We start from the raw sequence: 14,606 nt of genomic DNA, 5'->3' as shown, positions 1-14,606 counted from the left end.
CTCTCACACACAGAGCAGTACATTTCTGTGTAGAGAAACACACTGTAACACATACACACAAACCAAGATAACAGAGATGCCAGTGTCTGTCAGTGCAGGGGATTCTGAAATCGTTGAGTTTGAAACAAACCTTTCTGAGGATTCAGCAAAGTATGTCAATATGAAGACCAACACAGCAAAAACACTGTCTGTCTGAAAATCAGGTAAGATAGCAAATTGCATTTTAGCCTTGACATTTGTATTTGTGAGCTGCTAAGGTGGGAATGAGAAATGTTTGAACTAACATCCTTGTGGGTTGAAATAGTCTCTAATACATTGATGTTCTCTGTTATTTTCTTGTATTTGTGAAGTCAGTATAGTTTTCATTGTCATAAAATAGATTAGGATTTATAACCATGGGCTGGTTGCCCAGACACAGATTAAAAGTTCTGGACAAAACAAGAGAATATCCCGTGCTTTTTAGATGAAATACTAGGCCTAATCTGTGTCCAGGAAACCAGCCCTATGAGTTTGTGAAGTCTGTATCTCCACTCCAATCATGTTCAGTGATGCAGGGGCTGTGTCCCAAATGGTATCCTGGATTCCCCATGTAGTGCATTACTTTTGACCGGAGCCCTATGGGCCCTATGGGCCCTGGTAAAAAGTAGTGCAATACATGGAAAATAGTGTACCATTTGGAGCGCAGCCAGGTTAATGTGTGTTAGTCCTCAGGTCCTGCAAAGAGAAGACTCTACAGACTGGTTGCTGTCAGCTTTGGGCTGCAGTGTGTTCTGCAAGTAACTCTGAACATATCCTTGTGTCTGGCCCACTGTGAGTCCAATATCTTCTATGTAGAGTGTGATTTTTAATTATACACTTTATAGCTAGATTGCAAAATGAAGACAAATCTCTGGCACAATGAAGAAAAAAGAATGTACATTTTTAAAATGAAGATACAGATCTATTAAGCAGGGCTGTAGTGTGGAAATGTCACCTTTCTTACAGATGTTGTCAAATGATACGCATGTTTCTGTGTACTGATGAAATAACTGATAGACTCACAGCTTCTTTCAGCAAACTTCCTGTCTTATTCAACCACAGCTTCCTGTCTTATTCCAGCTAACTTATGGCAGGAACAAATAAAATGGTTAGAGACCAATTATATCAACCTGAATGAAGAGACAGATCAGCTACAGATCAGTTACAAGAACCTGACTAAAGAGAGAGAGGCTTCAGTTTGAGCTGGGGGAGTAATAAAATGTGTTTGTGTGTTTGTGTGTTTGAGTGTGTGTGTGTTGGATCAACTAATAATGCATACAAACACCAATGAATAGAAAGCAATTCACATTGTGTATTCTTATTGCTGTCTGAAAGAATGGAGGAAGTTTAACTCCAGCTGGTATTACATCTCCAACCAGTATAAAACCTAAAGAGAGGAGCAGACAGGACTGTCTGTAGAGAGGAGCAGACCTGGTGGTCATAAACAGCGAAGAGGAACAGTTGAGAGAGAGCGGGAGAGAGAGAGAAACCGAGAGAGAGAAAGAGAGAGAAAGAGAGAAATTACCCTTTGAAGTTTTACGATCTTTCAAATCTTTCAAGATTCAAACCAATAATCCTCAGGCTACAAGACTCATCACGAATGCATTGCATTCAGTGCAGTTGTATTATGACTTAACTGTTGCTCTCTTTCTTCCAAGGCGTTTATCAGTGGACTGAACAGCAAGCCCTGGCTTGGTCTGACTGATAGAGTTTCTGAGGGGACCTGGAAATGGGTGGACGGAACCCCACTGACCACAGCGTAAGAGACGGTAACCTGCTTTCATCACATCAACAAGTCTTTATACGCATGATTTGGATATGTTGAAATGTAATCATCAGTAAGGCTTGTAGGTTCTGGAATTCTGGAGAGCCTAATAATAGAGGTGGGAATGGAAACTGTGTCAGCCTTTACTACCATACCAAATCTGTGCTGAATAACTGGAATGACCTGGCATGCTACGCTTTGATGAAATGGACCAATGAGATTGTAATTGACTGTTCTACAGACAAAAAAAACACACAGACACACACAAACACAGACACACACACACATGCACGCACGCACACGCCCATACGCATGCTAGCAAGCTGGTATGTAGACACACACACATACTGTAAATACAAACATACTGGCAGGCAGATATACAAAAACACATGCAGGTAAACACACACACACACACACACCTTTAGAGAGCTTTTAATTGCTTTTAGAACACCAAAATGTTTTTCTCATATATTGTTTTTAATGAACTCATTTTAGGTATTAGATTCTACTGTAGCTATTACTACATTTAAAAAAAAGTGTCTGTCGCATTTTAGCATGCAATCTCACTGTAAATCTAACAAATACATGTTTGGATACGTAGTCCCTCTCTGGTACTACGTTACATTATAGTGCCCTTATTACTGTGCAACTACTGATGTAATTACAGTGTAACAAGTAATGTAATAAGTCATTATTACACTGTACTTACAGCAGTAACCCTAACCCTAAACCTGACCCTTACCGGGTATCTCTGACTCAATTTAAGCGCTGTATGTACTCCACCACATCCCCTTCAGCAAACCCTGCTCCCTCTCAGAGCACTCCTGTTCCAAACCAATCCTCATTAAATAGATGGGCATTCAGGCAGATGGAAGAGACTTGGCAAAGGCATCCAAACATTAGAATTATAGGGTGTAGATGTGTCAATTCAATTCAAAGAGCAATATCCCTCAATGGACAGTAATGCTGGGCAAGCATATCTATTTTTTGTAATCTTCTTTATTTGTGTATATGTGTGTTACTATAAGTTCAAATAGAAGGTTGGGTTATACCAGTTGAGATCTGCTCCTCAGATGAGCATTGGTGCACAGTGGAGAGAGAGATGGTTGGGGTGGGGTCTGAAGGACTAGCCACACTGAGCTCTCTACAGCTGTTGTCACTAATGAGGATAATTACCACAGTAATGACATTACCGTATCTGAGGGAATGGATGGGAAAACAAGTGGTAGTGTGTGTGTGTGTGGGTGTGTCACTCGTTCTTTCCTGCTTTGAATTACAGTAAATTGACATAACTCTCTCTCTCTCGCTCCATCTGTATATATCAATCATTCTCTCTCTCTCCCTCTCTCTCTTTCACTCTCTCTTTTTCTTTATTGCTCTCATTCTGTCACTCGCTCCCTTAATCTCAATCTGTCTTTATTAGACTGCAATAATTGTATTTGTGCCTCATATCCGCTATATCAGATTCTAGTTTGTACAAGGTAATTAGCAGAGGAAGGGGAGCCTCCACACCATGAGGAGATGTGTCCCGCCCTGACCATAGAGAGCCCTTGCTTCTCTATGGTGTAGTAGGTCAGGGCGTAACTAGGGGGTAGTCTAGTTTATATTTCTATGTTGTGTTCTAGTTTATATTTTCTATGTTGGTGTTTTGTATGATTCCCAATTAGAGGCAGCTGGTAATCGTTGTCTCTAATTGGGGATCATATTTAAGTAGCTATTTTTCCCACCTGTGTTTGTGGTCACGTTTAGATGTATTTGTTTTTGCTTGAAGTTTCACTTTGGAATAAAGATGTGGAACTCTACACACGCTGCGCCTTGGTCCCGTTCTTACGACAACCGTGACAGAATATCCCACCAAACCAGGACCAAGCAGCGTGTTCACCAGGTGAAGGAGTTTTGGACATGGGAAGAAGTGATGGGTGGATGCGAGACCCTTCCTTGGCAGCAGACGGAAGGTAATGATGGAGGAAGGCGACGACACCGGGGTTCGCGGCCACAGAAAGCCCAAGGACAACCCCAAGATCTTTTTTTTGGGGGGGGGGGCACAAGGGGTGGCCGGTACGTCATGTGCCTGCTCCCAGCACTCACCCTGAAGAGCCAGAGACTGTCAGGGAGGCAATGGGGAAGTTGGGAGTGAAAGAGATGTTGTGCAAGTGTGTTCTGCTCAACATCCGTCCAGAGGATCCGGTTAGCAGTCTGGTGCAGCCTGTGCCGGCCCCACGCATCGGGCCTCCGGTGCGCCTCCCCAGTCCGGTGTGTCCTGTGCCTACTCCTCGCACTCACCCTGAAGTGCGTGTCCCCAGTCCAGAGCTTCCGGCACCCAGTCCAGAGCTTCCGGCGACAGTTCACAGTCCAGAGCTTCCAGCGACGGTTCATAGTCCGGAGCTTCCGGCGACGGTCCCCAGTCCGGAGCTTCCGGCGACGGTCCCCAGTCCGGAGCTTCCGGCGACGGTCCCCAGTCCGGAGCTTCCGGCGACGGTCTCCAGTCCGGAACCTCCTGCGACGGTCCCCAGTCCGGAACCTCCTGCGACGGTCCCCAGTCCGGAACCTCCTGCGACGGTCCCCAGTCCGGAACCTCCTGCGACGGTCCCCAGTCCGGAACCTCCTGCGACGGTCAACGGTCCGGAACCTCCAGCTCCATAGCCGGAGCCTTCCCCTGCGCCGATGCCCAGTCCATGCACGGCGTCCAGTCCAGCTCCAGGGCAGGAGCCTTCCTCTGCACCGGTGCCCAGTCCAGGCACGGCGTCCAGTCCATGTCTCATTATGACATCATCTCTTTTCACGCAATCGTAAAGAACATTTTGCTATCCGGCTGGTCCCTTCAGAGATGAGAGTGTCAATGAAAGGTGGGAGAATGGAGGTAATGAGAAGAGAATGGGAGAGAGATAATACATGTGTGAGAAAAAGAGGGGACGAGAGAGAAAGGAGAGATGGAGGGAAAGAGAGAAGGTTGGATGGACTGTGTCTCCTCTCATGTTTCTAATCTCTTATCAGCATTGACTAACATAGAACCTTTCACAAAAGTCTAAGTGCTAATGCAGGCTGCCATTCAGATGAAGCCTCTGTATCCAGCAGGGACCAGTGGATGAACTGAAGAGAGGAGAGGATTAACAAGCCAGGCAGGGAGTGGCACACACACACATTCCCTCTGGTGGGTCACATATTTCAGTCCTTCAGTCAGTCTCAGTCTCAGTCTCAGTCTCAGTCTCTCTCTCTCAGTCTCTCTCTCTCAGTCTCTCTCTCTCAGTCTCTCTCTCTCTCTCTCTCTCTCTCTCTCTCTCTCGCCCTCTCTCCATGTCTCTCTGCCTCTCCTTGTCTCTCTGCTTATATTTCTCCCAACTTTGTCAGCTTGATCTCATTTACAGCAGCTAACAACTGCTTGCCATATTTCTCGAGTGTGTGGAGAGAAAGAGAAGGATGACCAGCCTGTCGGCTGGAAAATATAGACTGCGTCCTCGTTTCAACAGAACCACTATGTCAATAGTATCTCAATGTAAACATATATAAGACCTAAACAAATATCAGATCTGCAAACACTAAGGACTTGGAACTACAGGAAGGGACCAGTGATTTACAAACCTCCAGTAAGAATTTAATGCATGGGCATAGCACCCTCTGCTGCTGTGATTCAGAACAACATGCAGAATGCAAATGGAAAACAAGTTGCAAATAATGACATACAAACATACAAAAAGTTAACAACAGTGTTTTATTGTGTTCGTGCTATGATAATGCGTGACATAGTATGATACGCTAATAGAAAAACTAGTCTATTGATATGTGGTATTCTACATATGAGGATATTTTGTTAACAAACGTCATGCTCAGACTACATGCTCTTGCTTCTCCAAATACCTCTCCTTTGGTCAGTTTGTTCATTTTCTGTAAGTTAAACACTGTTGTTGTTATATAGACCCACAGTTCATCCCAGGTAGTCTCCAGATTCTGTCTGCCCATCATCGCTGCCTTCCTCAGTGTCGTCATAGTAATACTCCTCTTCATCCTCCTCTTCATTCAGACGGCCTTTCAGAACCCTCAGCTCTGATGTAGAGACAGATCGGGAAAAAATGAAGAAGCCAATGGTGAAAACACCCATTACAAATCATATGAAGTGTTGGACTGGGATCTTACAGATCGAATGCTTTATGGATAGTATTTGCTGCCCTGTCTCACCCTGTCTGAGCACCGTGAGACGGGCGGACGCAGACGTCTCCCCCAGTGCATTGTGGGAGATGCAGGAGTAGATCCCTGCGTCTGAGAGGTGAAGATTCTGTATCTGCAGCCAGGTAGAGACTGTGTACCTCTGGGGGCCACCTCGAGCCTGGGAGGAGGAGAGGGAGGGCGGAGTCTGGGTATACAGGACCAGACACAGGCCACATAAATACACCAGATGTCACATGCAAGTACAACTTCAACGACAGAATGTAAACTTAGACATAAATAAATAGTAAAGTGGTACACTGGTGACATCATTAGACCTGGACAGAGATGTGTGGATCGTCCCCTGGCAGGAAGTTGTCACTGCCCTTCTTCCTCCAACTGAGGTTGGGCAGAGGGAAGGCAGAGACCTCACAACCAAACACAATGTCGTTTCCAGTGTAGTTGGACAGGTCTCTGGGGGCTCTGGAGATACGAGGAGCTGAGCCAGAGAGGAACGCCATATAGAGACCAGAGTTTACATTGTGGCTCTTTTCACAGAACATATCCACATTACTTTTTTATATAAATAATGTAGTGAATCTTTAAAGCTGTAGCTCTTTTAAGACATTAAAACCATGTTACAGCAGCAGCCTCTCTACACCATTCTTAGACCAATAGCTTTAACCTGACTGATGCTATGATAAGAATTGAGTATAGTCACCAGAGTAGCATGGTCCCTGTCCAGTAAGCCTCAGAGTGGTTCCTTTCCGACTGGCTGCCTCTCTCAGCTGACACAGGTTGGGATAGGTGCGTCCATCAGAGCCACACACAGAGCCCTGTGCCTCACACACACACTTAGGTTCTGGTTCACCCCTCCCGCGGCCCCTCCGTCCTCTCCTGGTTCTCCTCTGGCAGACCAGCCCCTCTCCACAGCGCCCATAGAACTCCTGCGCCCCATCCGGGTCACACTGCTGCCCCTCCACATTGCCACACTGCTCACAGCAGCCGCAGCTGTCCTGCACTTGCCCTGCTGGACAGTTAGAGGGCGCCAGAGGGCAGCGCTCCCTCTCACACTCCCCACAGCCCTCGCCCTCCTCCCATAGACGCAGCCAGCCGCGGTGCTGGGGGGGCACCCCAAGGGTCAGATGGACAGATACACTTACACCAACACACATACACAACCACACCCCAGCCCAGGCCATGGTATGTGCTTCCCACAACAAACACACAAGCACAAATGCTCTCTAAGTCAGTCACTGTCAGAGCAATTTCTCCTTGGAAACTTACAGAGAGAGGAGACACTGCAGAACCCCAAACCAGCACCAAACTGCAAATGGCTCGTTTATGTAGAACCCAAACCCCTCGCTCGGTCCAACGCTGGAGAATGTTGATCTGGCGGTTATCGTGTAAAAGCCTGTGGCTGTGTTGTTCTTCTCTGAGCTGAAGTAATATAATAAATGTTCCCTTCTGTCTCCAGTGCCACGTTGGGTTGGTCCTCCTCTGGATTGTTGGATTTCTGTGTTTGTTCCAAATGCCTTCTTCTTTTGTTCACCTTTCTCAAATAGTGTCTCCCCGTTTGTGTTTCTCCAGTTTTTGAGAAAGCGATTCAATTCTGCACGCAAATGAGGAGGTGTGAGGAAATTGTACCCACCGAATACTTCTCTCTTCTCCCCTCTTCTCTCCTCCGTCACAATGACTGCCTTTCTTCATGTGCCAGTGTTCCTCGGCAGGCCAGGAATGGTGCAAGAGTTTCAAAAATGCCACAACATATAAAAGAATGCCCCTCAATGTCTATTTCACATAGGCATTGATGTGGGGATGCCTCCTCTCCTACAAATCTGTCATCTGCACAGACCATAAGTCATCTCCCATACACACTGGAACATGTATCTACGTTAAGATGGCACTTAAATGTCCATTTATGATGACATCCTTTCGATTTTATCATCCCTCTCTCCCTCACTTTCTCTCATAGCCACTCTCACTAGTGGAGCCATGTGACATTCCTGGGTCTGGCAATGCTTTGTGTCTGCCAGTGAATCTGTCTGCATTTTGGGATGACACATGAAAGAATGTTATTTAATATCTCTCAGTTGTATTGTGCATTTTTGAAACACATGTTTTTTATTATTATTTGGTAAACAAATTGTTTCAAGCTGAGATACAAAGAAACTATATTGTTCTGCCTTGAGAGTTTGGGGGTTTCGTTCGCAACAATATAAAATCATCTCGGATAAGAGGATGGCTTGAATCATGTCCAAATTAGAATGGAAGTTTGTATTTTTTATGTTTTTAAATATCTGTTCATAATGATGATTCATTACTTCCTCCTGCCACAAAAAATATGTTTACGATGCTTGTACATTTTCTGTGTCAGGGTAATATATTTTTTTCAAACTCTGTAGTTTCTGTTCCTCCAATGGCCAATGCACAAGCTAATTTCCACCACAATTACGGTACTCTCTAAATAATCAAAGGCATGGTTACATCCGGTGAATTCTGTCGTCAGAGCATGTGAGGCTTCGTTGTTTGACGCCGTCCACGTACCAAGTCAGCGCAAGTGGTCCGTAGATTTTCCAACTGAACTGAGTGACGCTACAAAAATAAAAGTCCTCACTGATAAATAGAAAGTCAAATATGATCTTTTCTGATAATACAATTATAACATCTTAGGTCTCTAACACAAATCAAGCTCTTACTGCATTAATTATATCTGCTTAAAAAGTCAGGAAAAAGGCTTTTAAATTGGCTTTTAATTTGAAAGAAACGCGCATACGCTACCGGATGTAGTATTTGATTGTTCTGACTTACGCGTGGTCCACGTATCTGAACAGGAAGCAAGAAATATGTCCAAACAACTGCACTGGACAAGGGAGACTTATTTCAGGTGATATCTTCATTTTTTTATTGGCAGTCATTGACACACACTCTATCTGTACTATATTCTTCCGACGTCATCTTTCCCGCGAAGACAATTCCTGTAAAAGACGTTCAAGTAAGTATTTTCATTCATGTATGATCTTCTGGGTGAATGACAGTGGTAACATTCATCCAGTGGTGACAGCTTAGCTGCAATTACTCAATCAGAATAGTTTCATGTGAATGTCTTGCTAACTTTACCACATCAATAATGTTCTTGTTTTACTGCCGATTTAAGTTGTTTTATAGACTTCAGACACTAGTGGCTGATGATTTACAGGCAGGATTGTCACGCATAATATAGCAGTTCAATTGCATTTTAGAATTGAATATTTTGCTGATGTCTTGAAAAAAAGGTTCTTCCTGGGCTCAGTCATATTCAGGTTATGTCATGGAGTTAATTGCAACTGCAGTATAATATGATCTGGCAGAGACACTTTCTTCACTGCACCTACAGTGCCTTCAGAAAGTATTCAAATGTATTGAAAATGAAATAGAGAACTCATTTACATAAGTATTCAAACCCCTGAGTCAATACTTTGTAGAAGCATCTTTGGGGATGATTACAGCTGTGAGTCTTTTTGGGTGCGTTTCTAAGAGCTTTGCACACCTGGATTGTACAATATTTGCCCATTATTCTTTAAAAAATGATTCAAAACTAGGCCACTCAGTAACATTTAATGTCGTCTTGGTAAGCAACTCCAGGGTAGATTTGGCCTTGTGTTTTAGGTTATTGTTCTGCTGAAAGGTGACTTTGTCTCCCAGTGTCTGTTGGAAAGCAGGCACAACCAGGTTTTCCTCTAGGATTTTGCCTGTGCTTATTGCTGTATTCCATTTATTTTTGTCCTAAAAAAAACTCCCTAGTCCTTACCGATGAAAAGTATACCCATAACATGATGCAGTCACCACCATGCTTGAAAATATGAAGAGTGGTACTCAGTGATGTGTTGGTAGCTTTGTCCCAAACATAACGCTTAGTATTCACGAAAAAAAGTGTATTTCTTTGCCACATGTTTTTGCAGTATTACTTAAGTGCCTTGTTGCAAACAGGATGCATGTTTTGGAATATTTTTATTCTGTGCAGGCTTCCTTCTTTTCACTCTGTCATTTACGTTAGTATTGTGGAGTAACTATAATGTTGTTGATCCATCCTCAGTTTTCTCCTGTCCCAACCATTCATCTCTGTAACTGTTTTTTTAAATCAACATTGGCCTCATGGTGAAATCCCTGAGCAGTTTCCTTCCTCTCCTGCAATTTAGTTAGGAAGGACGCATGTATCTTTGTATTGACTGGGTATATTGATACACCATCCAAAGCATAATTAATATCGTCTCCATGCTCAAAGAGATATTCATAGTGTGCTTTATTTAAAATGTTTCCACATTACCAATAGGTGCCTTTCTTTGCGAGACATTGAAAAACCTCCCTGGTCTTTGTGGTTGAATCTGTGCTTGAAATTCACTACTCGATTGAGGGACCTTACAATTATCTGTATGTGTGGGGTACAGAGATGGGGTAGTTATTTACAAATCATGTTAACCACTATTATTGAACATGGAATGAGTCCATACAACTTATTATGCGATTTTCTTACATTTTTACTCCTGAACTTATTTAGGCTTGCGATAACAAAGGGGTTAAATACTTATTGACTTGACAGTTCAACTTTTAATATTTTATTAATTTAGAAAATGTTCTACCAACAAAATTCCAATTTGACATTATGGGGTATTATGTGTAGATCAGTGACACAAAATCTAAATGTAATCAATTTTAAATTCAGGCTGTAACACAACAACATGTGGAAAAGGTCAAGGGGTTTGAATACTTTCTGAAGGCACTGTATGTTACCTTTTCATCATCTGTTTCCTGGTCGTACAGGTGCACTAAGTGGTGACGTTGGACTGTGGGTGGGCTGGGGCACTGAAATTGAATAGTTGAACTACATACCTCTTGCCATTTTATTTTCTAGCTTTACAAGCACTCCAGGTTTTATGGGTTGTTATCTCTAAGACAAAAGGTAACCTGGGCTGTCCTGAAATAGTGTGACAGTCTCATTAAAGCCAGGCATTGATCTAAGGTAGATCTGAGACCGAGCACTTCTCTAGAATGTTGCTGTGTGCACTAATGATTGTTGTGTGTAGTGTGTTGCTGGTGTGTGATGTGTTTTGTCTTTGTAAGGCAGGCGGTCACGATGGCACAGAAGGTCCTGGTGACTGGGGGAGGAGGCTACATCGGCAGCCACTGTGTGGTGGAACTGATTGAGGCAGGATTCTGCCCTGTGGTCATAGATAACTTCAGCAATGCTGTCCAAGGTAAATGTCCTTAGTTTGCCCAGTGTCGCTTAGCGAGTAGGCTAATACAGCCTATGACACTCTATCTGTTTGACGGTTACTGTTTGTTTTGTGTGTGATGCTGATAACAGTTACAGTAAAGGTGTGTTTGTGTATGTGTGTTGATCATTGTTCCACATCCTTTTTGTTTTTTTGGAGGAGAAAGGGATGTCCCTGAGAGCCTGCAGAGGATAGAGAAAATTCTGGACACCAGCATTGAGTTCTATGAGCTGGACCTGCTGGACCGCACAGGCCTGGAGAAGCTCTTCAAACAGGTTTAAAACTACACATGTATCCCTGCTGAACAGTGTTCACGGGCTTTAACTAGACCCCAGAGGTTTTCCTCTTCAGGTCATGGAGTCATTAGCATTCTTGCTCAAGACCTTTGTCTTTGTTTTGGTTTTTACTTTACGTTTGTCTCTGTCTTCATGTCCTAACAGCATTCATTCAGTGCTGTAATGCACTTTGCTGGTCTAAAAGCAGTGGGTGAGTCAGTTGAGCAGCCATTGAGGTACTATCGGGTCAACCTCACTGCAACCATGAACTTGCTTGAGGTAAGCGAGAACACCTCAATCTTAACTTGCCTTGCATTATTTGAAGTGACCTATTATGTAATGGCATTCACTGCTGCTTGCCTAGAACTGCTACCAAAGTGCATGAGTGCTTGTGGGTTGATTTTATGACTTTGTAGCACTGTACTTGTCTTTTACTTTTGACCCGCTACTAGTTTGTGTTGCTTGCAATAATCTCAACCCGCTTCCTGATGTTAGTCTGTATGCTTAAGCGTGTGTGTGCCTTAGATTGCTGTCTCAAGGGCTGCTGTCTGTTCGTGTGTGTGTGTGTGTGTGTGTGTGTGTGTGTGTGTGTGCATCTGCATGCCTCCCAGGTGATGCAGACTCATGGCGTGCGCAATCTGGTCTTCAGCAGCTCAGCCACGGTGTATGGAGACCCCCAGCGGCTTCCCATAGATGAACAGCACCCTGTTGGGGGGTGCACCAACCCCTACGGCAAGACCAAGTACTTCATAGAGGAGATGATTATGGACCAGTGTAAGGCAGAGAAGGTACTGTACCTACCTACCCCAGGTCCTCTATTCAACATCACACACACCCTGACCATCTGTCACATACGTCCCATGCATGATAGATGTCCTGAAAAACAGTGTGTACCAATGTGTACAACGATACTACTGTATGTATTCACAGGACTGGAATGTGGTGCTGCTGCGCTATTTTAACCCCATCGGGGCTCACTCCTCTGGGCTCATCGGAGAAGACCCTCAGGGCATCCCCAACAACCTGCTGCCCTATGTCGCCCAGGTAACCACAAACAATGTTTATCCACCTTGAATGACGCAATATACCACTTTGAGTTATTCCTTTTCTAATCTCTGTTCTTGTCACCGGGATGTAGTATTGTAATTGACTTCACTTTATGTGCTGTGGCTCTCTCGTCGCTAACCCAGGTGGCCATTGGGAGAAGAAAACACCTCAATGTGTTTGGGAATGACTACGATACTATTGATGGAACAGGTAATGATGACTGACTTTATGCTTAAACAAAAGTGGGTTGATTGACATTGATTGAAAACAACACTGAATAGAATTAAATCAAAATCATAACCGTCTGATGGTAAATGTCAAATCATCATTTTTTGGGTGAAATGCATCCAATTCTGAATAATCCTTCTCCTCTTTCTCTCTTTAGGAGTGCGAGATTACATCCATGTTGTGGATTTGGCCAAAGGACACATAGCTGCCCTCAAGAAACTGAAGGACAATTGTGGGTGCAAGGTACAGTTTACCAGCTGCCTGAATTACCTGAACACACTATTACCTGAGTGATTTTTTTTTTCCCTGTCTTTCCTCATTCATTCACAATTTCTCAGGTCTTGGCCATTTTCATATAGAAATGTGACATTTCCCCCCTCTCTCTCCCTCCCTGTATCTCACTCTCTAGGTGTATAATTTAGGAACAGGAACAGGTTACTCTGTGCTCCAGATGGTGAAGGCTATGGAGAAGGCCTCAGGGAAGGAAGTGAGTGACTTGAGACTCTTTTAAAAACTTCAGAGCCTTCATCCATCAGTATTCCTAGATTTATTTCCTCTTGATTATAGGGAATGGTATAATTTTTTAGAACTACATGTGTAGAAAGCAGCTACTTCAAGTAATACCTGTCTGACGGCTAATTTCAGACCAAACCATTTCACGTGAGGGTGGTTGTACTGTAATGATTTTCTTTGCCACAGATCATGTACCTGATCGCCCCTCGGCGAGGAGGAGATGTAGCATCCTGCTATGCTGACCCCCTTCTGGCTGAGAAAGAGCTGGGCTGGAAAGCTGACTTTGACCTGGAGAGAATGTGTAAGTACACCTTTATTGAACTACTACTACCCTTTTACTTTCATTGTTACTCTGAGTCTGTACATCATTTGTCAACACGACAGCTCCAGGCCTCAGTTCAATGCACAATCTTGATTATAAAGAGCAAATGTTTATTCTCATAATGTCATGCCTCTGGTTGTCTCCAAAAGGTGAGGACCTGTGGCGCTGGCAGTCCAAAAACCCCACCGGATTCACTAAAAACAGCCCGTTCTCAATATGATGTCACTCAATGCTCATCTTCTTCACTTCTTCCTATGTTACTGGGCCAAAGCAAATCATAAAGTGCCTCATTTTTCTTTCGCATTCGCACATGAAGAGACCTCAAGACAAATTGAATGATTTATTTTTCATAATGATTTAATATTATGTTGTTGATTCCATACAGGTACTTCTCTAATGCTTAGGTGAAAAATACCATGTCTTGTCATTTGTATGTATTGTCGTAGACATTTTCTCTAATGATATAATAGTTGAGTCAATAGCCATAAAAATGGGGAAATAAATAAATAAATTTTCTAAACAAAGAAAATATTTTGTGTTTTGATTTCATTCGTCACATCAATCATTTTTCATTGACCCTGGTAAGAGATGCTGTGGTGCTTGATTGTTTGAGTTAACCATATAACTATGAGTAGTAGCTACAGTACTACAATATAAATGTGGGAAGGCTATGTTTTTGGAACAATTAGTTCAAATTGTTTTAGTTTTTTTGACAAAAATTAGGAGGATCAGGTTGGCCTAATCTTACGAATGTTATTATTTCAATACTTCCAAATGTCAAGCCCTAAAAAAGGTGAGTATAGTCTCTAAAAGGGGGCACTTGTACTGTAAGTGCCTCCTTGGTCTTCGGGCGCTCAGCACTGCCTTTTTTTTATCGTCTAACAAAATGGTTTCGGTCTTTAGGGCTGAGCAGGAAGTGAATGTGTAACCCAAACAAGTAAAAGAAAGTAAATTGCCCAATATATATATATTTTAAATGGCAATGATGAAGGAGATGGGGGCGAATAGAGCATATCGGGAACCGGGCGAACCAGGTCACCGTAGAA

General features: G+C 43.4%; 2 protein-coding genes across 5 annotated transcripts; one reads left to right on the top strand and one right to left on the bottom strand.

Moving 5' to 3' along the window:
• Positions 1-5,473: 5,473 nt before the first annotated feature.
• Positions 5,474-8,095, bottom strand: LOC115162444 (kazal-type serine protease inhibitor domain-containing protein 1). 2 transcript variants are annotated; one of them, XM_029713751.1, is made up of 4 exons: positions 6,645-8,095; positions 6,262-6,422; positions 5,957-6,104; positions 5,474-5,824 (listed from the first exon to the last, which is right to left on the bottom strand). In XM_029713751.1, the coding sequence occupies exons 1-4, from the start codon at positions 7,123-7,125 to the stop codon at positions 5,706-5,708; spliced, it is 909 nt and encodes a 302-aa protein (XP_029569611.1). In that variant the 5' UTR covers positions 7,126-8,095; the 3' UTR covers positions 5,474-5,705. The 2 variants fall into 2 exon arrangements, with proteins under 2 accessions (XP_029569611.1, XP_029569610.1); XM_029713750.1 differs by having other exon boundaries at positions 5,957-6,131; positions 6,645-8,093.
• Positions 8,096-8,727: 632 nt separating this feature from the next.
• On the top strand, positions 8,728-14,089 carry LOC115162443 (UDP-glucose 4-epimerase). Of its 3 annotated transcripts, none has more exons than XM_029713748.1 (11): positions 8,728-8,918; positions 11,024-11,157; positions 11,332-11,450; positions 11,616-11,729; positions 12,062-12,238; positions 12,381-12,494; positions 12,641-12,707; positions 12,883-12,968; positions 13,135-13,212; positions 13,425-13,539; positions 13,710-14,089. In XM_029713748.1, exons 2-11 carry the CDS (start codon positions 11,037-11,039, stop codon positions 13,778-13,780), a joined length of 1,062 nt encoding a protein of 353 aa, XP_029569608.1. In that variant the 5' UTR covers positions 8,728-8,918; positions 11,024-11,036; the 3' UTR covers positions 13,781-14,089. The 3 variants fall into 3 exon arrangements, with proteins under 3 accessions (XP_029569608.1, XP_029569607.1, XP_029569606.1); XM_029713747.1 differs by having other exon boundaries at positions 8,755-8,810; positions 11,338-11,450; XM_029713746.1 differs by having other exon boundaries at positions 8,755-8,810; positions 11,335-11,450.
• The last annotated feature ends 517 nt before the right edge of the window (positions 14,090-14,606 follow it).

The sequence above is a fragment of the Salmo trutta genome, chromosome 25, assembly GCF_901001165.1.
Source record: "Salmo trutta chromosome 25, fSalTru1.1, whole genome shotgun sequence".
NCBI lineage: Eukaryota > Metazoa > Chordata > Actinopteri > Salmoniformes > Salmonidae > Salmo > Salmo trutta.
Note: the sequence above shows the minus strand (reverse complement) of the source record. Positions and strands in the feature narration are given on the sequence as shown.